This window comes from Cimex lectularius, unplaced genomic scaffold (genome assembly GCF_000648675.2).
Source record: "Cimex lectularius strain Harlan isolate CLEC.00 unplaced genomic scaffold, Clec_2.1 scaffold207, whole genome shotgun sequence".
Lineage (NCBI taxonomy): Eukaryota > Metazoa > Arthropoda > Insecta > Hemiptera > Cimicidae > Cimex > Cimex lectularius.
The window spans coordinates 178,337-205,863 of NW_019392835.1; the positions used below are offsets into that span (position 1 = coordinate 178,337).

Here is a 27,527-nt window from a genome sequence, read left to right on the forward strand (position 1 = left end):
ATATACTTGTTAAACTATTGGGCCTTGGAACAACTCATAGAACCAAATCCATTTTACTTCAGCTATGTTAAATAAAGAAGTGAAATCTTGGGTAACTAAAGCCCTCCTCAAACGGTACTCAATATCATGTGGATACTAGCGCATAGTCACGTGGATAGTGCGACATTTTGGTCTCCGCATTTCCTCGACTGAAACTATTGTTAGAGTACGATATAATGAATAAACATCCTTAAATGATTGTCGTCCGGATAAACCTGTATCCCAATCAGGCGCCTGGATAGTAAAGGAACATTTGAGATGCGATGATACAGGAAATTATTCTCAAGACGCCCAAGGGCTGTTTTCAACTTAATGCTAACCTCGATTCATAACACTGGATTAAGCTACAATGGTCAATTATTCGGCAAGGAATATTCAAATTTCAGCTCTTTTGTGGTACGGTTAGGGTGGCATGTAAGACTCTCAACACCGAACACGTACTGGAACAACTTGAACTAATGTGATTCCTCTCCCTTTATCCCACCACCAAAGACCTCCTGGAGAAGTAAAGGTCTCAACCAGAACCAAGAGTAAGGACTATGATCTACTTTAACATTCTTCATCTCAAGGCGATATTAGTGACCGGGGATTTTGGGGGTCGTTATTTGAAGTCCATAGCCTGACGTTGATGAGCCGGATGTTGCAGCGGGAGTCGGTAGATTCGGTAGGAAGCGAAGGACCTCGTGCAGCAGGCAGCCAGGTCGGCTGTTAGGTGATCATGCTGGAGTATCCTGTTGCTGTATAGCCAGTGCTGCCGGCTTGCTCCATTAGTGTGAGTTGTTGAAATCTCGTCCACGAGCCTGCACTGTTTAGGTTCAGCTCCTGCCTATATACAGAGCTGCTGCAACCTCATTCGCCGTGGAATGCGAAACCATTGTTGAAGCAGTAGTATAGAGTAGGTAACTAGTTAACCACAGGCAGTCACCGCTCACTACCTAACTACCTAATTATCTACACAACTAGTTAATCGGCTACAATACCATCCCACTCTTCTACACCGTCATCACGGTCTCCGACGGCCTCCAAATGTCCACCAAAAATTAAAATATCTTTGGTAATTGTCTTCATGATCCACAATACTAACAAACCAACTGACAATTCCTCGACCTATAAATCGCCTACCTATCGTTGGGAATGCATTTTAGAAGCTACTAATATCGTGTCTGTAGTCCTATCCACAACCAACATTTTTTCCTAACAAATACTTAAGTGACTTGTCGAAAATATGTGGTTCCGAGAGAATTCTATGGAGCAGGCGTAGTATGTTGTAGTTCGTTGCTGTACTGATTTTTTTGCCTTTTAACCTTAGGTGTTCAGAGCAACTTTTCAACATCAGATTATACAATTTCCCATATTTATTACATTAAACTTGCCCATTTTTCTATTTTTGCATCGTATGTTACTCCAGCCTGTGGTAGTTAAAATTAATTAGTAGTTGTCTATCAGGTGCAAATTAAAGTACTTGCTCTAATTATAAAAAGTATATATAAAGTATATACACTGACAGAGGCAAAAAATTCCACCCACTTGTAACATAACTTGATTTGTATATATTAATCAAAGTTTCACGTTTTTTAAAGGTTAATAATTGAGTTTTTGTCTTCAAAAGTAAAAAAAACAAACAGTAAATTGCTAAGGAAAATAAAAATTAAAAAATTTAAAAAAATAAAAACAAGACGCACAGATAAAATTAGTTTTAATTAGGTTTTTAATTAACATTTCAATATCGCGTATATTTACGCTCTTGGCTAGAGGTTAGCCCATTCTTCACGCAGAGTCCTATCAAGATCGTGGAGTGTGTCAGGAAGTGATGGACGAGCACTTATTCGTCTTTGGGGTTATCTCATAAATTGGGGGTCGATGGGGTTCAAGTCTGAAGAACGGGCTGGCCAGACTAAGACCCTGGTGTTATGCTGTTGAAGGTACCTTTGTACTATCCAAGCGACATGGACGGGCATTATCGTGCATTAGAATAAGATTGTCACTGATTTCATCGAGAAAAGGCAACGCCTGATGTTCCAAAATTTCATCCACATAGCGAGTGGCCGTCAAAGACCCTCCACGAACAACAACCAACTCCGTGCGACTCTCCATTGAAATTCCCACTGAGTTATGTCGAAAAGGTTGGATCTGGGAAAAATTACAATCGTCGAATCTTCCATTTCGCCTTCTCCACACTCTTTCACGCCCTTCTGGAGATCGTAGAGCAAATCTACACTCATCTGTAACAACTACAGCAGACCAAACGTCTAAAGACCAATGGTTGTTCTGTAGCAAATGGGAGCTGTGCAACTCTGTGTGTTCTGGACGATTCTGGTGCTCGAACGGGGCGAAAAGCCATAAGTCCATATTGATTTAATCTTCGTCGAGCAGTGGGTTCAGAAATTTGGACATCTCGAACTTCCTGGAGCTGATGAATCGCTTGAACAAGAGTAAGGTGCCGGTTTTGCAAAATTCTCAAAGTCAAAAAACGGTCATCCTGTGGCTCTGTTACCCTGGGGCGTCCAGAATTGGCCTTCGATGGTAGGACTTAGTTTCTCGAAAACGTCTAACGGCGTCTCACAGTGTTTTGTAGGGAACTCCGATGGCAATAGCCGCATACCTGATGGAACATCCATCATCCATAAGTGCCACACCACGCGCGACATCCTCAGCACTAAGTGGCATTTTTAAGTTTAAAAATTGAAATTATGAAAACAAAGATGAAAATAAACAGTTTATTGTTTCAGAATTCAAATGAGACTGAATAAACATTTTAAATTCCGTAAAAAGTAAACATTGAAAATTCCTTTATCCTTGTTTTGGATTAAGGATTAAGTGTGTTTAAGGGCAGAATTTTCTTTGATCGAAAAAATGAAAAAATCAATTGGGTGGACTTTTTTGCCTGTGTTAAGTTACAAATTGATCGAACGGCTTCAACCGAAGGGTCGACGAGGGTATCGCGACAGGTTCTGAGAGAGGGGTTTTGTATATATCGTCCGTACGGGGCTCAGTCCTCGTTCCGAACCAATGGAGAAATGGAAGTTTTGGTTTTCGATCCTCGTATTCGCCGGGCTCTGCTTTCTCGCCCTTAGATTCACACTGACCGTGAGAAACGAGGAGAGTGAGGAGCATCTCTTCGCCTCCTTCTTGAAAAAGTACAGAAGAAATTACACAGAAGAGAGCGAGGAATACAAATCGAGGCTGGACGCTTTTAAGGTAAACGTTACGTAACGTGGGGTCCCTTGCGGCTCGTCTGTTTTCATAATTAAACCCATACATTTCGAATTTGCTGCAACTTTAAAGAAATTCGAAGTACCCTATCATTTTTATCCTATACACCAAATTCAGTTAATAAAAATATATATTTCATCATAATGCAAATCGTAAATAATAAAGGAATAAGATAACAGTTTATTTTATTAGTGGATTTTGTTGTTTAGTGGTACTAAATATGCAAGAAAATTTGTATTTTAAGCGAACACCACCCTTGGTTTCGTTGTTTAGACAAGCGCAAATATTTGATTGAACATAGATAAAATTTATTTTTTATAGTTAGACAGTAAAAATTTGGGGTACTTTCGTAAACAATAAGTAGTAGTTGTGATATTTCCTTTTACTAACGTTATTGAATTTTATTAAAAATTAAAATTAGGATATTTGCTGCGCCATTGGTAATCTCGTCACAGTGAAAATGTCGCTAATGGGGCCCTCTCACAAAGAAAACAGTGCCATTGGTAATCTCGTCACTTTGACAACTTCGCTATCGGGGTCCTCTCACAATGAAAACAGTGCAATTGGTGATCTCGTCAGAATGACAAATTCGCCACTGGGACCCTCGCATAATGAAAACTGTGCCATTGGTGATCACTGGGAACCTCTCACAATGAAACCTGTGCAATTGGTAATCTCGTCACAATGACAATTACACCACTAGGACTCTCTCATAATGAAAACTGTTCCTTTGGTGATCACTGGGGCCCTCTCACAATGAAAACTGTTCCATTGGTTATCTCGTCAGTATGACAACGTCGCCATTGGGACCCTCTCATAATGAAAACTGTGCCATTGGTGATCACTGGGAACCTCTCACAATGAAACCTGTGCAATTGGTAATCTCGTCGCAATGACAATTACACCACTAGGGCTCTCGCATAATGAAAATTGTTCCTTTGGTGATCACTGGGGCCCTCTCACAATGAAAACTGTTCCATTGGTTATCTCGTCAGTATGACAACGTCGCCATTGGGACCCTCTCACAATGAAAACTGTGCCATGGGTAATCTCGTCGCAATGACAATTACACCACCGGTACAGTTGACCTGGAAGATTGGAGATGATCAAACTCTCCATTGACATGATTTCCTAATTAAATGTTACTGAGAATAATAGTTTCCTTAATAGTCTTATATATTATCTTTATCCTCTAACATGTATTCTTTCAGAATGCTGTTAAACTTACAAAAGAATGGAACAATGGCAGAACATCAGAGTTATCAGCTCTCTACGGGATAACACAATTTGCTGATATTTTGAGCAAAGACTTTTCCAAGAAGTATCTCAGGGGGCGCAGCCATGCGAAAATCCATAAGCATACACATTACCATCACCACCACCACGATAACGTCACCGCTCAACGTATCAAGAGAGCCATCGACGTCGACCTTCCGAATGTCGTTGATTGGTAAAATTCACAGACAAAGCGAAACGAAACCGAATCTAACTTGGATGTGTTTTTCAGGAGGAATAAGAACGTGGTGAACTCGGTTAAAGACCAAAAGCTCTGCGGAGCTTGCTGGGCTTTCAGCACTGTTGGAGTTATCGAGTCCATAGCCGCTATCAAAACAGGCGTCTTGCCGACCCTTAGCGTCCAACAAGTAACGGCTTAAAATATAAAAATCTTTCGGTTTGTTAATTACCACTTTTTTACCAGATGATAGATTGTGCAAGAAATGGAAATATGGGATGCGTCGGAGGGGATCCATGCTCATTGGTTGAATGGCTCGACGAAAATAATATAAAAGTGGTGTCGGAATTAGATTACCCTCTTTTGTTAAAGGACAATGCCTGTATAGTCAAAAAGTAGGTTAAAGGATGAACATTTTGAAACTCGAGTATAACTCATAAATAACATTGAAACTAATTATTTGAAAAAATGAGTTCTATTTTAGGTCTGACTATGGAATAAGAATAGCAGACTATACCTGCGATTAGTAAGTAGGATGCAAATTAATTCATTTTATAGTGAATCCTAATTGAATGGCAACAGCCTGGTAGGAAAAGAAGAGAAACTGTTGAAAATGTTAGCCCTCCATGGACCGGTGGCTGCTGCCGTGAACGCTCTAAGCTGGCAGTTTTACCTCGGAGGTGTAATCGAGTCTCATTGCGATGGCGCGTTGGATAAACTTAACCACGCTGTTCAAATAGTTGGCTACGACCTGACATCCTCTTTGCCGCATTACATCGTGAAAAATTCCTGGGGCAAGTATTTCGGTGAAAAGGGCTACGTGAGAGTTGCAATCGGAGCCAATGTTTGTGGTAAGACAAGTCAATCCCTGATGTATTATTTTTCATTAGAAAACAACAACATAACAACAGGTTTTCTTTCAGGTATCGCATCTGAAATAACATCATTGGATGTTATCACGTAAGCAGTGAAAGCGAAAAGTAAGATACAAATAAAAACTTCAAAGCAATAATAATTTTTTAAAATAAATAATCTATTTTTACCCTGTACACATAAAAAATACATATTAATGCGAGCATATGTTTTTTTCTCTTCCGGCCGCAACATTAACATGGCACTGTACCCGTAGGAGAAGTGTTAAAAAAAACCAACCAACGATTGGTTCTTGGTGTAGGATGGATCGAAAGCTTGGTATTGAACTTTTAGACGAGGTAATCAGTCTGTTGACAAAAAAGAATTTCGAGGTCGTTATGGATAATGAGGTTAGCAACGTGATAATTTTTCTGATCACTTTTAAAAGCTGGATATTCCGATGGTTTGCCAAACAGTTCCAGTTCTGTCCAGACTCCTGCATAAAGCTTTCACGGACAAAACACATTTTGGTCCCAAATATCTTTGTAGTTGTCCTACTCTTTTGTTGGTTGCATCCTAGGTCTTGTGGGGGGTTGTACCTCAGTGTTCTCTGGAATTTATTATATTTTTGAACGGGACACAAAAACTTTTTTGCGTGATCATTTTCACGTTACCGGGGTGTTAAGGTTAGGTTTAATATTAATGTGAGCGTTAGAGACAGATTTGGTTACGTTGGATTATGGCTAGGATTTGGGGTAGGTTAGGCTAGTGTAGGGTTGGGGTTGGGGACGTGTCCGATTAGGTGAGGGTGTTTAGCGTTAGGGACACGTTAGGTTAGGTTAGATTAGGACTAGAGACGGAGTAGGTTAGTCTGGGGTGTAATAGGGTTAGGGAAGGTTAGGGTATTAGAGGAGGAGAGTGTGTGTATGCGTGTGTGTGTTTGAGAGAGAGAGAGAGGAAAGAGTGAGGAGAGAGAGAGAGAGAGAGAGAGAGAGAGAGAGAGAGAGAGAGAGAGAGAGAGAGGGAGAGTTNCAGACAAGACAGTACATCTTCCTCACCCCACCCACAACTATTGACCCCTCATAGCCAAACATGGAAATTTGAGGCTTATGCAGAACCATAGCAATAATTTAAATGACCTGTTACTCATCCAACTCTGCCGACTTCTTGAATGATTATTTACGAGTTCTCACAATGGTCGTGGTTGGTGAGAAAGAAATGCTGTCGGAATGGACATTCAAATTCGTGTACACACCCTCCCGCTCTCGCCCCTCACGGGTTCTCTCTCCCGACCCGTCCATTAACTCGCTAACAACCTTCTTTACCTGGCATAAACCACCCAGATAGAAGTGCCTAGGGTAGAAAACAAGAATAAAAACTGTTAAAAAAAGAAGCGATACTCCTTTACCAAGTACAGTGAATGTGGATATTTCATATCCCGAAATACCGTACGAAAGTGTTGGTCCCTTGAAAGAATCTACTTATATCATATAAAGCCAATGCATTTCAGTCACCTCGGATTTTATTTCTTATAATTCGTATTTTAACGTTAAAATATCAACTAAACGTATGAATAGAGTGATACGGTTTTCCATGTTAAAGATGGCTCGAGCTCCATGTCATGTACATCGTCTATTCTGACCAGTGTTGGATCTTTCCAGGATATTACATCCGATGCCACTGAGTCAAGACAAAACATGTAAAAATCGATTCAGCCTTTACTATGACACCTTCTTGACAGACGACTCGCCAAGTCCATAGTCAGCCAGACATCTACTTTTGAACTTCTATCAATGTAAAAACCGTTAAACCATTTCATATGAAAAAAGTCACTGAAGATGGTACAAGAAAATTTATTTCATTTACCTCATAATCTTATTATGGAGATCCACAAAATCAAGGTGGACGCCATCAAAAAACCCAAGGGAAAACCACTCTGTGTTAAAATGATAAAAGAAACCATAACAGCAATAAAACGTGGTGAAAAACGAATTGACGTGTCGCGTCGTTATGACGTCCCGCCATCGACAATAGCATCGATTCTTAATAATGAAAAAGCAATCGACACAGCCGATAACAACAGCACAAGGATGCACTTCAAAAAAGTTATCGAAGTTGGAGAAAGCATTAATTAAATAGTTTAATCAGGCTAGAAATTCCAATTATGAGAGAAAAAGCATTCTTTGTAAAATTAGGAATCTCGAGCGACAATTTTCGGGCGAGTAACGGGTGGTTCGGGTGGTTTGATCAGTATAAGAAACGCCACAGCATTAAATTTAGAAAACACAGAGGGGATTTCGATCGAACTTTGTCACGAGTGGAAAATCAAAAGAAATGAACGACCAGTACGAGACCAAAAATGTATTTAATGCTGATGACGCCTTACTATTTTTTAAATGCCTCCCCGATCGCTCCATGTGCTACAAAGGAGAGAAATATCCTGGCGGCAAGAGTGGCAAAGAGTGGATAACCATTTTGTTGGCATGGATGGTTTGGAAAAGTTGAAACCATTAATGTTCGGAAAATCTGTAAAACCGAAATGTTTCAAAATCATTTGATCCTTTCCAATAACATATCCTCGATCCTCCAGCCGTTAGATGAAGGCGTCATCGTGTATTTTTTTTTCTCCAAAGGGACAAGAACCCCCAAAGGTAATCAATATTTTATTTTTAAGTTTGCTGCTGTCAAGAAGCTGAATAATTTGACAATACTTTCTTGGTTGTCCACTAATATTTCATACAGCGTATTCGGGAGAGAATAAAATTTTCTGAAGTCATGATATATGTGATATGATGATATGATAGTAAAACATGTTTTGTTGTTATTATTTCATTGCATGCTCAGCATACAAGGGTCACTGGCCATTAAGTGACCCTTGGTGGTCCGGCAATGTCCTACTCTCAACCTACTCAATACAACCTCCTCCCTTTTGTTCGACCTAAACGATAAAGGCCAAGCCTATGTGGTAGACTTGATTTCACGAAGCATGTTGCTTGTAACTGAATGCCAGGTTTTTTGCCATTGTAAATATATTTTCTCCCTAAAGGGCGCAATGAGGTCATCCTTGCCTCCACAACAAGGTTTCCATCTCCAACTGCCTCCTTGGCAGCCTTATCTGCTCTCCTCATTGCCAGGGATGCCTGAATGACCAGGAGTCCAGAGAAAAAAAATTTCCCTTGCTGCTCAAGATTCTCAATAAGTACAATAGATCCTGTACCATAGGGTTATTGCTGAAAGGAAGATTAAATGTCTGCAGGACAGCCATGGAGTCAGAGCAAATAACCATTATTTTCTCGTCTGGATGGATCTATGTTGAGGGATTTATTTATGGCTATCATTTCGGCGCTATAGTTGCTTGCTAGGGGTTTTAGTGAAAATAAATATTTCCTTATAGATACTTGCATCACCAACACCCTGACTTCTCTGGAACCATTTGTGTATACATATGAGGGCTGAGGGCAGTGCGTTTATGATTTTTTCGAAACTCCCGTTTGTACATGTAGTCAGGAGGGGTTGCTTTATTATATTTCGCCAGTGATTGTAGAATTTTAGGGTCGTGTAAAAGCCAGGGGGATAATCGATTGGGTTTCTTTTTGGATTGGGGGCACTGAAAACTGCATAACCTGTAGGAGCAAATACAATCGGGCAAAGTAGATTTGGTTTCCTAATATTGCATAATCTGCAGATGGGATCATCGTTATATATGCCTATGTTGTGTAGAAGTTTTCTCAGATGCCAGTGACCGGTTAGTAGTTCTATCACTCCTCTGAGTCTAGCCCTCTACAATTGCAGCAGGCGGTTTGCCAGATTTGGTGAGGGTTGTTTCATCATAAGTTTACTGTGTCTAGCGCCGCTAGAGTTTATCCACCGCTCCTTTTGTTTTGTTTGGATTCATTCTGCGATGGAGGATACTATATTTGTTTTGTTATCCTAAGTATAGGTTCGGGGCCTATGTATGATCTTGCAGATTCTCCTCTGTTTTCTCGTTACCCAAAATTCCTTTGTGCCATGGCACCCAAGGATATCAACAAGTTGTGTTTCCCCAGGTTGGATGCATTCACTGACTATTTTGACGTGATTTGTTTACATGCTAATGCTTTAATGGTTTCTTGGCTACTAGATCTTATGAGGATGTTTTTGCTTGTGTAACCTCTTTTAAGATGTTCTAGGGCACAAGGGCTGGTGGCATGTATTTCTGCTTGAAAGACAAATGAGTTCGATTGCTCATGTTTTGGGTTTGTACAGAAAATGCCCGATCCTGTTCCTTCATTTGTTTTGGAGCCATCTTAACCATATCATTGTATGTGATGCTCTCCTGAGTTCTTCCTCTCCTTTATTGTCCGTTGAGAGTTTATAAGATGTAGTAAAGATGTTTACGGGACTTCTAACAATGGGTCTCTGATTTTGTTAATTATGGTTGTATGCCCTAATTGTTTAGTTCCTATTAAATTTGATTTTTTTTTAGCTTAAATGAGCTTTCCTCTCCTTGTATAAATGTTTTCAGTGGAGGTAGGTTGTTCTTATCGTTGTTCTTATCTGCGAGTGAGGGAGTGAGCATGCATTAATACAATTACTATAATTTAATTCACTGGTCACTAACTAATTATAAGCTCCCCGGTTATTTTTCACCAGTGCCTTCTAGATTGCCATGCCTTCTAGATTTCACACTTCGTTGCTGGCACAAGTATGTATCACCAGATCTACTGAACCATTTGACCAGAAAGTAAGTAGCCTAAATACAATAGAACGTATGAATACATATTAAAAAAAATAGATAGTTTGTTTTAATTTTAGGGGTGGTGATTATTATCCCTGCCGACTACTGGCTTAACATAATGTGAAAAAGCCATTTTTTGCTAAATAAGTGTCCTTTCTATTAGAACTGAGTAAATCTCTCTATTTACCTGACAAGGATTCAACTCTAAATATTAAATCTCAATAAAACTAAACCATAGTATAGTGATATATAACACATTATGTAGTGGAGGACATAGTAATGCTGACGCCTTGCAAAAGCTCCTTCACCAACCTCAGAAACAAAACTACAAATCTGTATAGATTAAATAATATAAATCTTGTGCAGGCATCATCAATCGTAACATTTTAAGGCTGGGGCAGTTTTCGAAATGTTACCGTTTCAGTGTAGTCTGGTATAGGCGGATGTCCAAATTTTGACTCAAACATTATCATAATTTCAGAAAATTAGAGAGCAACGAAGGTTTAAAAAGGTACAAAATATTTCAGGGGAGCGAAGTTTCACAATAAAATAGTGCAAAGTTGACAATCGACTGACGCCTGATATCGTTGTCAGACGTTTCTATTCTCAGAAACAAGAGTAAGAACGTTCCCTTCTATGTCCACCTCTCAATCTTTCGAGATAACGTCTGGCCTTACAAAGGAATCTGCTGGTAAGTATGGATTGTTCATCTCTTCCTCAACAAGCGGAGCCCGATAAATAATAACTTCTCGGCAAATGTTGACACGATCCGAACACATTTTGTTTTGAATTTGAATGAGGGGACAAAACATAGCTCACTCTGAGGTCTGACCTTCATATTATTTTAAAACGATTTCTTATTGCATATTTTTAGTTCTATTTCTCATTTCAAAACTAATTTTTAAATTGTTTTATAGCATTAAACTTGTTGTACATTCCCGTTTGGAAAATATGTTTAAATTAAGCTAATCTAGCTAGATTCATGAAGCAGGAACAACATTCTACTACATGTACACATACTTCTACTATCCTATTTTATATCAAATACTTTTGATATTATTTTTCTTTATAGTACATTTATATATGTTATCTTTTGAATATCTAGACATTTTTATTGGTTTGAATTGAAATATCTAATAAAAAAATATAGCCGATAGAATGTGCTTAATACTATGCTAGTCGCACCGGCGAAAAATAACTTAGAAAGTTATAATTTGTATTTAGTGATCGATGTTGTAAACTTGTAGTTAATCAATTATCTTATTATATTAATTAAAATTGTTTATTAAAGTATAATAATCAACTATAAATGAAAAAAGAATGGTGAGGCCTCTAGAGAGAAAAAGTGTGACACCTAGATCTTACCGGTGAAAAACTGGTTAGTCATCAGTTAATTATATTATAATAATTGTTTTACGTTTATTGATTATTGTTTATTAAAGCATAATTCTGTACTTTCGGGCTGAACTGGGTATGCTACATTTTAGCAAAATCCGTGTGAATTCCAGTAACTCTTTAGGCCTGAAAACTGCCGTAAATTTAATGAAGCCGAGATGGAAATCTCATAAGTCAGAAGAAGGAGAAGGAGAATTACTACACAAATTGAATTTGTACCAAAGGTCTAAACTTCAGAACTGCAATCCCGGAAACTTGTATATTTGAATTATCCAGTTTTGCCCCGACGGTGCAGATTTTATAAACGACCTTAAATTAAAAAATATATTTAAATTAAAAAAAGAAATAGTGTGGCGTCTAGGTTATATCAAAATCTAGAAAAACAAATGAGAATATTTTAAATTATTAGTTAGTGATCGATCAATTAAACTGTAATAAATGTTTTAATTAACACTATTTATTAAAGTGTAATAACCAATTTTAAACGGAAAAAGGGTAGTGCGGCGGCTAGAATTGTCGTGAGATCTAGCAGGCATGTCGATCTAGAAGGCAACGAAGAAATAAAAAGAAGGTTATAACATTTTAATGACCAGTGAATTAAACTATAATAATTGCATTAATGTGTATTAATTAAAATGGTTTATTAAAGTGTAATAAACAACCTTAAACGAAAAAAGTGCCGTGGCGGTCAGAATTGTCGTAAGATCTAGAAGGCATGTCGATCTAGAGTGATAAACCACTTAGAGGTTAGTTAAGTTATAATTTGTTAGTATTCAGTGAATTAAACTGTACTAATTGTATTAATGAGTATTAATTGCCTTGGCGTGAGGGGCTAGAATTGTCGTGAGATATAGATGGCACAGGTGAAAAACAACTTAGAAAGTTATAATTTGCCAGTTATTGAATTAAACTATCATAATTGCATTAATGCGTACTAATTAAAATTGTTTATTGAAGTATAATAAACACTTGTAAACGAAGAAAAAAAGGGTGGTGAGGAGGTTAAAATTATCGTGTGATCTAGAACGCACCTGTGAAAAACAACTTTGAAGATAGGTTAAGTTACATTTGTCAGTAATCAGTGAATTAAACTATATTAATATAGTATAGTAGATAAACTACATTAATATAGTGCATCCTTTATGAAAGTGTAAACCACTTTACACATCCTTAAACGATAAAAAATAGGCTAAAATTAACGTGATATCCCGACAGAGCAGGTGAAAAACAACTTAGAAAAGCCAGTTACTGCCAGGTGAATCAAACTACAATAATTGCATTAATATACATTAATTGACAATGTTTATTGAAGTGTAATAACCTCAAACTAAAAAATAAATAAAAAATATATAACAAAATAAATATATTACAAATAAAAACTCCCAATGTTTGTATGGTATCAATTTTTTTTTTGAACTCGTTATTTTGAAGCCTAGCTTCTTGTGTTATTCTATTGACAGATTATTTCCAATGTCTTGTTTTTTTTCGCCGGATGGTGTGACAAAAATTTGTGGAATGGGGAACTATTTGTTAGGTCTGGGTTGAGGAGCGCGGATCCGTCCCGGAGGACTTCGAGTCTTGCAGAGGAGGTGGTGGCGACCGAAGTGAAGAGTGGTGGAGGTTCAGGTGGTGGTGGTAGAGCTTCGGCAACAGGACAAATCCCTCCGGTAAGCTGCGATCTTCAGTCCGACTCTGGTTTTCCTCCTACTCGGTTCTGTACGGAGTCGTTTTCTCTTCTTTTTTTTTTTAGTCAACTTCGCCGTCTTGACACCTTGAAAGACGCCGGGCCGAGCCATTTATCGAACCGTTTGTACTTTTGGATATTAAGAACCTTTTACCGCCATTCTTACAAATTTCGACCCCCTGAGAATATTTTCCCACGCCCTTCAAGGCGCGAAGCTCTCCCGACTCGGACTTATTAAGTGTCGTTTTCTCCTACACCTGCGAAATAAATCGAAGGAATATAAACCGAGGTCGTCTGAGGAGGGATGAAACCAAACGACCTGAGGTACAACAGGTTCTAAATCAGTGCCACGGAGAAGAAAAGACTCGGAAGGCGTATCGGTCGGAATTCCTTGACTTCTTGTGAACTTCGACCTGGAGAATACAGAACAGTTAATCGTGTTTAAGTGTGTGCATTTAAATCATCGGACCAACAGGAGCATCGCTGTAAGTACTCTTGACTTCTAACAACTTTCAGTCTTAATTACTTTTAAGAAAATAGCCATTTATAAAATTTTCTCTCATACATTAACGCCGAGCAAACCCATCTACTTTTATTCAGGCACACCTTAAATTTGAAATATATATATAATTAATTTAGTATAATTGGTTTTCGTAAATATCCGCTGATATGAAGGGATTCATCATCGGGTGAATAATCATCGTTGAGTGGAGACTGTGTGCCATAGTTATCAACCCTGTCGAATCTGCGATATGGCACTATCAGAAAGTCGACGGAGCTTGCACAGATTTATCCAAGGTTTGATGATGATCGGTAAATATTTGTTTTTCCGGCTTATTTGCTGTTGGTTTGTAGACTACTCGGGTTTTTAGATAAAAAGCCATAATTTCTGTGTGAGAGTTGCGTCCTGCTCTTTGTCCACATCTTGGTTAAGGTCGGTCGGACGTCATTACCTCACGGTTTTTTTTTATAACCGTCCATTGTCATCTACTCACTGCAGACGCTCATACACCCACACTTAGAAGGCATACACGCACGAATCAAAAATACACCCGCTCATTATATATTAAGCCGGCCTTTAATTATTCTCCCTTCTTGGATTTTTTTTGTTATCATGGCCAGTTTTTTGGCCCCTTTTTTTCTCCCTCCGTCGTTTTCAATCTGAATACGCTGCAAATTCATTTATAAAGTTCTAATTGTGTTGCTTAAGTTCACGGCGGATCTGTTCTATAGACAGATAATTATCAGCCAAATGAACAGTTTTAGACTTATTTGCGTGCACGAACTGTCCCGACTGTCAACAGAAGTTTCCTCTTTCTCGCCTTTCCCAACTTCAGTGAAGAGACAGATTGGCCCGAAGTTTGTAAAATCAGTCATGACTGCATTAACCCATATTCAAACTCAATTACACAACTGGATTAAATTACATTGAAAAATTACAACCCTCGCGGTTTGTTCATAGGTATTTTGAATATTTTTGGAACCTATGGAAACATGCTTTGCGAGGTCATTAGAGGTAAAATGTTTTCAACAGTGGCCCCACAATTGTATCGAATTGGTGGAATTCCATGGTTGCCTGCCACAAATATTTACCATTTTGATTTAAAAACAACTGATTTGAGTTAATTAAAAGTTATAGTCATTTTCAGTTTCACTGGCTTAAATTTTAATTAAATAAACAAATATGGCATCAAAATGGTGCAGGGAGATTTAAAAGGCATGTCGATCTAGACGGCACCGGTGAAAAAAAATTAAAAAGTTCGTGATTTTTTTAAAGACCAGTGAATTAAAATATAATAATTGTTTTAATGAGTATTAATTCAAATTGTTTATGAAAGTGTAATGAACAACCCTAAATTTAAAAAAACGGTGGTGTGGTGGCTAGTGAAATCTAGATGGCACTTGTGAAAACCAACTTATATATATGTTAGTGATCGACTAATTAAACCATAATATGTTTTAATGTGTATTAATTAACATCGTTTATTAAAGAATAATAAAAACTTTATAGAAATAAAGAAGTGGTGCAGCGATTAGAATTGTTGTGAGATCTAGATGGCAATGGTGAAAAATCACCTTACAAGATTATAATTTGTTAGTAATCGATTAATTAAACTATAATAATTGTCTGCATCCTCGGAGCAAAACTGAGTAAGTCAAATTTTGCAAAATGACAAGTACATATTCCAGTAAGTCTTTAGGATTATAAAAACGGGTATAATATCATCTCATAAGACAGGAGAAGGAAAAAGAAAGTAAACAACTGCCAAATTGATTTTGTGCCAGATGTCAAAACATTAAAATTGCACTCTTGGAAAGGTTAATGATGAATGTTTAATGGTTCTAATCGTTCGACGATTGCGATTTTGGACTTATCCAGTCTTGTCCAGAGGGTACAGAATTTATGAACAGCCTTAAACAAAAAAAACAAAAACAAAAAATAATATGGCGACTAGAATTGTGAGATCTGGATGGCAATTGTGAAAAATCAACTTACAAGGTTATAATTTGTTAGTGATCGATGAATTAAACTATAAACTGTTTTCATATGTATTAATTTTATTATATTAATGTGTATTAAAGTATAATAAACAACCTTATAGTAATAAAAAGAGGGGTGTTGTGGCTAGAGTTATCGTGAGATCTACCGGCGAGAAACAACAGTGGATTATAATTTGTTAATGATCAGTGAAATGCAACAGTTGCATTAATTCAAGTTGTGCCAAATTACTTAAAACGGCATGGTTTTCTTAAATAATTAAACCGTCCATCTAAAATTCGTTCTTCCTCCATCCAACATTTGGAGATGCACAATGGTGCAGAGGCAGCCAAAAACTTTTTTTAAACATTTCTCCTAAAAGAGTATAATTTTTTAAAATTTAATGGTTTTTCACCGGTGCTATCTAGATCGAGTCATGCCTTCAAGATCTCACGGAATATTTGGGGGTGTGTATTACACTTCAATGTATAACTGCGATTTTAATTATTACACAACTATGCAATAATACAATAATATAGTTTAATTTACTGGTACTTAAGTAGCAATTGATAACCGTGCCGGTTGTTTATCACGGATGTCACCAAGTTCGACATGCCTTCTAGATCTTACTGCAGAAGTTTGTCACCAAATCTATAAGACGATTCGATCCAGAAAGGTCGATTCAGTGGGTTTAAAAACATACCAAACCGTTTACAAATTGTTATTTCAAACAGGTGTAGGTTTATGAAATTATCTTGATTAGAATTGGTTAGCATTCTGGTTGTTACAACCCTATTAGTCCCCCTAAAAATAAGACGTTTAGGGGTAGGTGGTTCTATAGATATCATCTCTTGTAGTTTTAAACATGTAGGATTGTTGCCTGCGCCACAAGATAAATTCACAAATTAGACTGCAATTTTTAATGATGTTAGGTTTTTGCCGCTTTATGTTGAAATTTAGCGACGCCACTTAGCAAGTGTTTTTTTCCTTGCATTGCCTGTCATTTCTTTTATTCGAAGGGCGTTTGTAAAATGGGTCAGAAGGTGTTTGAGAGGTACAAACAAAGAGGGCGAGACCGAACTAGTCCGTTGACCGGGCTAATAAAAATAAAAATGAACGGAAAGAAATAGTCGACTACCTGCGACTAAATGTCGGAGCCACTCCTTCATGAGGACAGTGTTGACTCCGAGGGACTCATTCAGATCGTGTAACCAAGCATTAAAACTGTTTCGATCGTAAACACCGCCTGTGTTATGTTAAATGAACATCCGGGAAAAATTGTACGTTCGCAAGAAAACGGGACTTGACAGTTTTCCCATCGAATCCATCTCCTTCCGTTCGAGCCTAATGGGAATTTTGATTGTGAACAACCCCAAAAGTCGGATTACATCCCAGGTATATATAATGTTGTGCATTTGGAGGGATTGTAAGTAGGTGCTTTTTTTATGAAATTCTTCCGACCGACCAAACTGTTGATTCTAATTGTAAGTGTATATTGGCCAATGAAAATGGATATAATAAAGTCAGCAATTGACCAAAAACCAACGTAGGCAAACGTAAGGGAATTGTTTTCCTCCAGGACATCGCGCGCCACCCGGTGTATTCGCCTGATACCTATACTTCATATTTTCACTTATTATGGGCACTGCAAAACTCTATTGCCGAAAACACTTTACTTCACTCGAAGACTGCAGAAAACTCATCAAGTTCGTTGGTCAAAACCCCCGAGACCTGGAAGTAGGGAATTACAAAATTAAATGGAAGATGGCAACAGGTAATGGAACAAAATGGCTCAAATATTGTGGTTTAAATTTGTTTACAGTTACCCGAAATTTCCATTGAATTTGGCATAGAAAATAGTTAGGCGATGTACTTACTTATACCGAAAGAAAATATTTATTTATTTTACAAAAAGAAGAAAAATATGTAAAACAGTTGACGCTGTTTTTCCCTATGCCCCTTGTTTTGGCAATACTGTGGGCAACACTGATTTAGGGAAATCTTTGAAAGGTCTTTCTGTTGATTGCGTCTTATTGTTAGTTATAGGCCATGAAATTGTTTTTTGAATGTTAATAAGAACTATAAAAACTAGTTTTGTTCAGGTGAGTCGATATTAAGTGTAATTGATTGTATATTTTATTTCTTTACTTACTGCTGTGAGTCAGAACAATAATCCAAAGGTGAGGAGGAAAAAGAAACGTTTGGACAAGAAACCGGATTTATCGATGTACTACGGAGTAGAGCCAAGTGAAAATTAAATTTGGTTCAATTTAAATTTGAAGAGGCTTTTAAATTTTAAGTCTCTCAATGATGTCCAAATAATTTTGGTTGAATAGGAATTTGGACCGAAACGGTAAAAATATAAAACAGCTGATGCTATTTTTCCTCCGTCTCCTTGTTTTGGCAGTACTGTAGGCAACACTGATACACGGACGTGGGGAACACTGTGGGCAACAACGGCTCAGATAAATGAGCAACACTGTGGGCAACAACGATTCAAGGAAATGGGCAACGTTGTTTGTCCATTGTGGGCAACACCGATTCAGGGAAGTGGGGAACACTGTTAACAACACTTTAGGCAATACTAATTCAGGAAAGTGGGAAATACTGTTAACAACAGTGATTCAGAAAAGTGGAAACCACTGTTAACAACACTGATTCAGGAAAGTGGGGATCACTGTTAACAACACTAGGCAATACTGATTCAGGGAAGTGGGAAACGCAGTTAACAACACTGATTCACGAAAGTGGGGATCAGTGGTAAAAGCATTAAATCACGAATGTGGGAAACATTGTTGAAGGCACTGTGGGAAACAATGATGTAGGAAAACAGACTGTTGGCAGACCATTCAGTGGTAGTAGGGAACACTGTTGACAACACTGATTCAGGGACGTGGGGTCTACAATAGATTGCATGTTAGTATAGGCCATGAAATTGCTTTCGAATGTTAATAAAAACTATAAAAAGAATAATTTTGTTGAGGCGAGTCGCTATTATATTTGATTTATTGTATTTTTTTTTTTTTTTTGGTTAACTGTTGTGTATCAGAACGATAACTAGCTGAAGAAATGTCTTAAAATGAACTTTTCACTTTTATCGAATGCACATGACGTAAGTCGGTTTTGTACATAGTTATAGTTGGCAGTACAATAAAAACACATGTCCATCACCTTGTTCTTATGTAATATCATCTTCCGCGGTCGATATATGTCTATGAAAGGTTTTCCAGCTCGTCAGAAGAAACTGAGAAAGCGCTGCTTAAGAAGGTGGTCGTTCGTGTGGAACAGCTTTCGGTCCATGTCCAATAGGGAGATGCCGAGTTATACACCGACAACGATGACAAAGAAAAAAGGGTCAGGTGCATTTCAATAAGTTATAAGAAGGAGAAATTACCTCCCATCGATATGCCCGATTGCCTTTTTTCCAGGGCAATTATGGAACGTCTTCTGGCGAAACGAATGGCGTTTGATCGGTTTACCCTTTTCACCAATTATTTTTCCTATCTTAGAAAGATTTACGGTTATTCTACGTAGACTTTCAGACTGAATTTCATGTAAATGAACCATTATAAATACGGACAACTATGCAAAATTAAATTTACAAACTTGAATGTTCAGTAATTTTTCCATGTCTGACAATGCTAAAATATCAAGCTTTATCACAATCTTAAGTGTATAACTTGTATGTAATTCAGTACTTCCTGGGTGATGATTTACAATGGAGGGCCAAACGTTTTGCACCAGTCTAAAGTTCAAAATGTTCTTAGATGTACCACATCGGTTGGATAGGATTGGAGGGGGGTAGAGAAGGGTAAGGTTAGTTTAGGGTGTAGTAAGGGCCAGGTTAGATGAGCTAAGAGTTAGTGTTAGGATAATAATTAGGCTGGGTTGGATTAAGGTTAAAGTTAGGGTTTGTTAAGTTGTCTCTTGTGTTTTGAGTTGGGATTCCACGTCAATCTGTCTACGTTGTTGACCGTATAGTCTGGGGGTGTCAAGTAAGTACCAAATAGCGAAAATTGGTGGCTGAGAGAGGTGGTAACGCTGAGGGTGAAGGTTATTTCCTAGGATTTGGATTCCAAGACGACCAACATGCTTTTTTTTATCAAAAACTTATAAGACTGAATAACTTATTGTTAGACATGGTAACCTTTTTCTTCGATTTCCATGGGTTTCAATAAAATGCCGTTTAAGAAGAGGTACGCTTTAGTTGTAATAACAGGTCGAACTTTTTGGCCATGGCCAATTGTTTTCCGACCGTTTTGGCAGCTGTTTACTTTATTTGGAATTGTCTTTGTGCCCTGTTTGTTTGTTTCTTTTGCGATTCGCAACGTTCAAAAACAAAAGCGAGCCAGAATGCGACAAACCGGCGTCCCCATCCACGTGCAAAATCAACGTTCTTAAGGTTCCAATTTAAGTTGTTCTATTTCAATCTTCCCCTCCATGAAACTAAAAATAACATATCGAATCCGAACCCCTTTGAATCTGTCACGTGATGAACTAAACTCGTGTTAGTTTTTTTTATTGAATGCCAGTTTTCCTTTGTTTCTTGACTAATTTAGCTCAGTTAACAAATTCTGGTTCTTTCACAGTAGTATAAAGTAAGAGAGAATACCCAGGAAAGATGAGGACCTAAATAGATCTAAAGTGTCCCTTTACTTCTGTCAGAGCTCTGGTCAGCTACGTTAATCGAGTTCCATAGGTCATATCCCGGCTAGTGGTTCTTTTGTTTAAAAGGCTGCTTGTGGTTTTTCATCACCTAACAGCAGAAACTACACTTGGATATACTGCACACAATCCGCAGTAGCTTCCTCTTCTTGGCATCTTCACGATGTTTCCTCTGCCAATACTCCCATCCGGTGCAGTATTTCTCAAAATCCGAACTTTCTGACTTGTGTGGAATTCGGTAGTTTTACATCAGTCTTTGATAAGCTAAAAGATTCTAACATGTTCCATGTCGGCTTAGGTAAGGTTAGATTAGTGTTACGGACTGGTAAGGTTAGGTCAGATTAGCGTTAGGGAGGGTAAGGTAATATCAGATTAGTTAGTTAGGGACGGAGAAGGTTAGGCTAGATTAATGATAGAGACGGATAAGGTTAGGTTAGGATGCAATAAGGACAAAAACAAGTTAGGTGAGATTAGGGTTAATATTAGGATTAGAATTATGGGTTAGATTAAGTTTATGGGTTAGGGATGGTCAAGTTGTCTCTTATGTTATATGTGGAATTCTACGTCATTCTGTCTATGTATAGTCCTAAGTTACTGATTTGTGCGGAAGTGGGTAGTGGGACGTGCAATGGACAATAATATTGTCAGATATTTAGCATCAGTCCTTACAAAGCTCGAGATGTTGTTAAATGTTCCAGGTCGCTTAGATAGGATTCGGGTTAGGTTAGCTTAGATTAGAGTTAGAGACAGGTTAGGAGTGGTTAAGGACGGTTTTATCTCTTAAGCCTTGTGGTGGGATTACACGTCAATCTGTCTTGGTTGTTGATTTATAGTCTGGGGGTTACAAGAGTTCCAAAGAGTTCCTGGTTGCTGGGAGGGGAGTTGAGAGGAGGAGGTGAAGGCTATTTTATGAGATTCGTTTCACTGAGTTTGATCCCATATTTCTTGAATATCCAAAACGGATGATCCTGGAGGTTCCAAGTACGTCCCAAATGGCGGCCATGAGTTGTTGGGATAGAAATAAGTGAAGTTATATGACGTAGGCAAAGGTTATTTCTTAGGATTTGTTTTCGTTGAGTCTGATCCTCTTTTTCCTGAACATCCTAAACGGTCGATGATCGTGAAGATTTCTTCTGGTTCTGGAGTTTACAAGTAGTCTCAAGAATTCTTGTGAGCATTGCTTGTGGTCCCTCTATGAGACTCATCGTGTGATGGGGAGTTGATGCCATTGATTTGGGTCATAATGCTAGGTTTGGGAAGCCAGAACTGAACTGTTGGCCAGTATGACGACATCACCCCCGTCCCTTGACTCCCCGATAACCCAGACGAGGATATCATTGTCCATTATACGTCCATTATATCGTTGTCACCGACTAAGGATCTCTCATGAGCGTGGCTGTATTCGTAGAGTGGATACCAAAGATAGTCACTACGACTTTTGGATATATCCCTAGTACTCCGTCTCCGGTTTTGAGCCATCGGCGTACCAGAAAGTATTGACCCGCAAGGATCCAGTCTATCTATCTTTACTTGTATAATTATTTTGTTTACTTTTAAATTTGAATTTAGGACTTAACTTGCAGTCTGTGTGCCTTCTTAGCTTTAGCTGTTCATGGCCAAAAAATATGGTTCTAGTTTCTCCAGTCATGGAAGGCTTCTAAAGCGTTGTCATGAAACAAATGGCATCTTGTTGGTCCACTCTCTACTCTGTTTTAACCTTATGGCGCGCTTTAGGTTAATGTATTTACAAAAATCTTTAAAAAAACGTGACTATCTATCAATCCAAGAAGAGACAGTAATTGAACAGCGATTGCATTTTTCTATATGACGAAACTTTTCGTGAAAAAGGCACAAAAGGTTTTTTTTATTGAAGTTAGCCAGCTTTCAATTTGGTCTGCTCGATTTCTATTGTATAATTAATATAATTTTTTCGGAAACGTGCACTTCCGAAATTTCAAGCCTTTATCCACTCGGATTCGGAAGAGTCAAGTAGCCGAGGGGCTACCCGTCTATTTTTATTTTGTCGCAATCCACCCGCAACAGAGAAACTGCTGAAAGATGAACGTTCATCATTCTTCATCTGTAAATGTCACGTACTGATGATGGAGATAGTTCGAATTCTTTATTCACTCACGTTTGTCTTTACATGACAGTCATAAACATAGTTCGTAGGTATTAGTCCATGTTTTAGTGGTCTAATTGATCAAATTACTTATTTCAATTAATTAATTATTCTTTTTGTGTAAGATCTTGGTTGAGATGAAAAAGTTAGTGTCACGAGCGGTATTCGAACCCAGCCGAAGGTCATAACAACATAAAAAGAATAATTAATTGATATAGTTTGTAGGGTTGATAACATGTTTTAAATAGCGTTGACGCTATTTGAAAACTTTTTGCATGACAGGGTACGGTTTCCTGGGAAGGATGTAGTAGGTGAAGAGTTGGAGATTGAAGATTCCAAGTTGGATGTGTTAGATTAGTGCTAAAAAATTAGGGGTTCCAATACACTGGCAGAAACACTTTAAAAGCAACACTGCGCCCTAAGCCCATGGCATTTACCGATTATCTTTAAAAAATAATTGCTAATTTTGTATTGTCCTGAGGCAACATTGTGCCAGAAAGGTTTAATACAGTGTTTTAAATAACATTAATGCCATTTGAGGACTTTTGCATGACTGGGGATGGTTTTCTGATGTAATGCATATCGAGCAATAAACTCACACTAACATTAAAAAATTGCCAAATTGTGTCATTCTTGGGATACATTGCCCAGAAAGGGTTAATAACGTGCATTAAATAACATTGACCCTATTCAAGACTTTTTACATGACGGGGGAGGTTGTAATAGGCGAAGAGGTTGAAAATTGAAGATTCAAAGATAGATATTTTAGGTTAGCGTCAAAATAATTCAGTGTTGCCTAGACACGGGTGGAAACACTGCAGGGGCAACACTGCGCCATAACGTTGACTCTACTGAAGACTGCACGACGGGGAATAGCATGTTTCCTGGGGTGGCCATATTCGGTGAAAGTGATTGAACCTAACCCAACCTAACCTAGCCTAAAGATCTCGTACCCCTTTCAAAGCAAAACTTATAAATTTAATATGGTTGAAGCCAGGTCAGGTTGGTTTAGGAATTAGTTGCACATATATAAAAAAGACCAAGGATAAGGCGAATTAGAAAGAAAGAAAAATACTCAGTTCCTTCATCAATCTTTCAAGAAATACATTTCTCTTCGTCCGGAATTTGAAACTAATTCGACTCTTTTGTACGATGAGCATATATAAACATCTACTCATAATATTACTAATTATGGCTTCATGCACGATGAATTTGTTGTTAATTTTATCGAATTTTTTTTCAAATTTTTTATGAAACCATTTTTAACCTAATCTAACCTGTACCTAACCCTTACCCTTACACAGTAACCTGACCCTAACGTTAACCTAACCAACACATGCACGCTCCTCGGTAAAGCGAAATAGATGATACGGAAGTGATCACGCAAACAAAATTCCCTATCCGTTGCTTAAGAACGCCTCGGTTACATAAGCGCGTGACTTTCCATTCAAACGGAACAAATCGACATAATTCTGCATAAATTAGAGAGAAAAAGCCTATATACGACAGTACACCTCAGTACAATTCAATATTCGGTCTTGATGTAAAGTAAATTATACGATAAATACATGAATGTAATTCGGTCATGACAAATGATTACTGAATCGTCGGTAACACGTTTAAGCATGTTGAATTATTTATGTATTAAGTTCATATTTTAGTGTGTAGAGTAGATTCGAAAGGTTTTTTTTTACAGCGATGTAATCGAACAGTATACATTTTTAAAACAGTAATTGAGATGTTAACTGTGGACGGATATTGAAAAATTATTTATTGATATTTGAATAGGTTAGTCATTAGTGGAACTGGTTTGAAAAGAAATTGCCAAACCCAATACACATTTAATCAGATACGAGTGATTAAGATCGACATTGCTGACAATAGTGTCACAGATGTTGAAAGTCAGTGAATATTTCACGTCCCGGGATATGATTTGTATGTTACAATTTAATCTGAATCAATTTTCTCTAATCAATTTTAAGGAATTACGGTTAAAGGACGACCTCGAGGATTTGAATCAAAATTAGGCAAATATTTTCCGTTCCTTTTTGTTCTGTGGAGGGGGGGAGAATGTGAAAAACGTGAAAATGGAAATGGCCCGGGGAGAAACGTGCCGATGGTATATCCTGACTTTATTTGTATAATACAAAAGAAGCCTTATACCGTGGCCTTTCATAAATTGGCACTAATGGGGCTCATTTGTATCTTCCCTCTACCGGAAAGGCATTTGTGTACCTGTTTAGTACCCTACAGGTCTCAGACGTCTCTATTTCCAGTGCGACAATTCGTTCTTTTTTTCTTTCGTCGAAGGATACGTAATCAACTGAAGGCAGTAATTCACATAACTCAGAGGGGAATAAGGCCTATTTATATTTTTCAAAGGGGGAGAAATCATTGTTTACACATCCGAAATAGATATCAAGTCTCCTTTCCTAGGCTATTTTAAAATCAAGTCAAATCTATAGTGTTTTTGACACATTCCTGTGGAAACTATTTACTCAATGGTCTTTAATTTGTTGAATATTTCGATAAGCCTGTTTTGATCAGATCGGTTGTACCATATAAGACAAATTTTAGCATGGATTCAAAAGAATGTTAATGGCATTGATATAAACACAAACAATTGATTTTATATCGAAGCTGACCGATGGTTTCTCGAAGAATTCAGTGATTTTATTCAAAATTCAAAAAGTGAGTTATGAGAAGGCTCTTGTTGTTCTTAAAGTGTATTGGCAACACTGAATTATTTTAGCGCCAATCTAAGATCCTCCATTTTGGAATCTTCAATCTACAACTCCTCTCCTCTTACTAGCTCCTGAAGAAATTTACCGTCCCAGTCATGCAAAAAATCTTCAAATAGCGTCAACGTTATTTAAACCAGTTATTAACCCTCCTGCCTTAATGTTCCTTCAAAGAACTTGAGCAATTTTGTTTAAAATTAACGTGAAACGTGAATTCAGGGCGGCTATGTTCCTCTAGTGTATTGGCAACACGAAATTATGTTGGCGCCTATATTCACCATCGTGGAATGTCAATTATATATATGGTTATGAATGTTCAGTTTAGGCAAGGTATGGGGCAGGTTAGGAATGGTTAGGTTAGGTAGAGTGTTAGGACTAACACTAGGTTAGGACAGGGTTAGAGAAAGGTGAGGAATGGTTAGATTAAGTGAGGTTAGGGTTAGAGACTGGTTAGGAATGTTACTTTAAGCAGCATAAGGGACAGATTACGAATGGTTAGGGTTAAAAACAGGTTAGGAATAGTTACATTAAGCAGGACTACGGTTAGGGACAGGTTAGATTAGGTAAGACAGGTTAGGTTAGAAATGGTGAAATTAGGTTGGGTTAAGAGTAGGGAGGTTAGGAAATTTAGTTTAGACCCTGTTAGGAATGGTTAGATTAGGTTGGTTTAAGATTATGGGCTTGTTTAGGTTAGATTAGTTAGAATTATGAATGGGTAGATTAGGTAGCGTTAAGATTAGGAACGTGTTAGGTTAGGTTAGAGACAGGTATATCTACAAATCTAGGATTAAATGTTTTTGCGCGGACAAAATTTGAGTTCATATAGTTCACATACTGTTAACGATGTTTTATAAGGCAATGGAGTTTACACATTATTTTATGTTTATCATACGATTTGAAAGAACTATATTTCTCCTTAGCAAAACCCCATGGACATATTCTAAGTAGAGGTCCATATCACACTTTCAGACAGATTAGGTTAGATTAGATTTGGTTAGTCTTAAGTACAGGTTGGGTAAGTAGGGTAAGGGTTGGTAGTTAGGGACGGGTTACATATCCACGATTCAGGTTACTCAGGTTCACAGATATACCCAGTTTCATTTGGGTGTTATAGAAACTTTCCCGCTTGCACCACCCGCTGGTTACGTTGAGTGCATGTTTTTCAAAGGATTTCAATCATTTAGAACATATGATACAATAAGAAATGGGTTTTTAGTATCTGGTTTGATTATTAATCTGTTGAACATTTGGTGACAGGACACAGTGGGTGAAGACCATATCATCTCTGATTTTGGGAGACTGCACTTCTTCTCAATTGCAGTTGGTATCCGTTATGTTTAAATTGATTGCATATCCTGACATGATTCATGTAAAAACCCACTAGCCTTGGTCGTAACGACCTTGGATTCTTCGAGTCAAGTAGAATGTGCCTATGGAGCTATAGCTTATTTTCACGTCGAGGTAAAAACGAGAGTAAGAAATTCTTTTTAATTATAAAACAATAAAGAAAATAAGTTGTATCTACTATTCTAGTTCCTAGCAAAGAATCAGTTTTGATGCATATAAAATCGTGTACGTACTCGACGCATTGTCCCTTTCAAACTGGCATACTCACAAAACCGTAAATTTATTCCCTTGTCCACACTGATTCTGGGAATTGTTGGCTCTTCCGGGTGCTTCTCGTCCTCATTGTCCTCCGAGTCTTGCCTTTTTTGAAATCCGGCTGGAACGAATTTTCCTCTCCGCCTCGTATTATCAAAACCTTCCCATACGCTTGTCAAAAGAATGAATCACCTTTATTTTTTATCTTTGTAATGGTCACATTTCGAATGGAGAGCGTTTGATCCGGAAGGAATTTATAGGCTGATATGAGTGGACGTATGACTTCGATATTTGGACTTGACCAAAAAGCTCCTGGATTTAACCTAATTATCACAACAATCCTTCGACTCACCATAAAAGTTACAATTTTCCATAACTCTAGGAAGGTGATGGTAGGTGAAAAGCCAGCCATAGTGAAGATTGACGATTCCACGATGAATATTTTACATTGGCGCCAAAAAAAATCAGTGCTGACAATACACGGGAGGAAGCACTGCTTTGGCAGAACTGCGCCCGCCCTAAACTCACGTGATTGCCACTAACCTACAGAAAATTCTAACAGTTG

At 37.9% G+C, this 27,527-nt stretch overlaps 2 protein-coding genes across 5 annotated transcripts in view; both read left to right on the forward strand.

Annotated features, from left to right (window-relative positions):
* The first annotated feature begins 2,885 nt into the window (after positions 1-2,885).
* Positions 2,886-5,779, forward strand: LOC106667151 (cathepsin O-like). The gene is made up of 7 exons (XM_014394877.2): positions 2,886-3,237; positions 4,464-4,702; positions 4,760-4,895; positions 4,952-5,100; positions 5,190-5,231; positions 5,288-5,556; positions 5,629-5,779. The coding sequence occupies exons 1-7, from the start codon at positions 3,049-3,051 to the stop codon at positions 5,667-5,669; spliced, it is 1,065 nt and encodes a 354-aa protein (XP_014250363.1). The 5' UTR covers positions 2,886-3,048; the 3' UTR covers positions 5,670-5,779.
* Positions 5,780-13,311: 7,532 nt separating this feature from the next.
* The window catches only part of LOC106667180, a 77,708-nt gene continuing 63,492 nt past the window's right edge, over positions 13,312-27,527 (forward strand). For 2 of the 4 annotated variants that reach the window (XM_014394940.2, XM_014394941.2), the window contains exon 1: positions 13,312-13,838. The gene's annotated coding sequence lies outside the window, so the exon portion shown is untranslated. The remainder of the gene's footprint in view (positions 13,839-27,527) is intronic. The other 2 variants (XM_014394942.2, XM_014394943.2) reach the window with 2 other exon arrangements.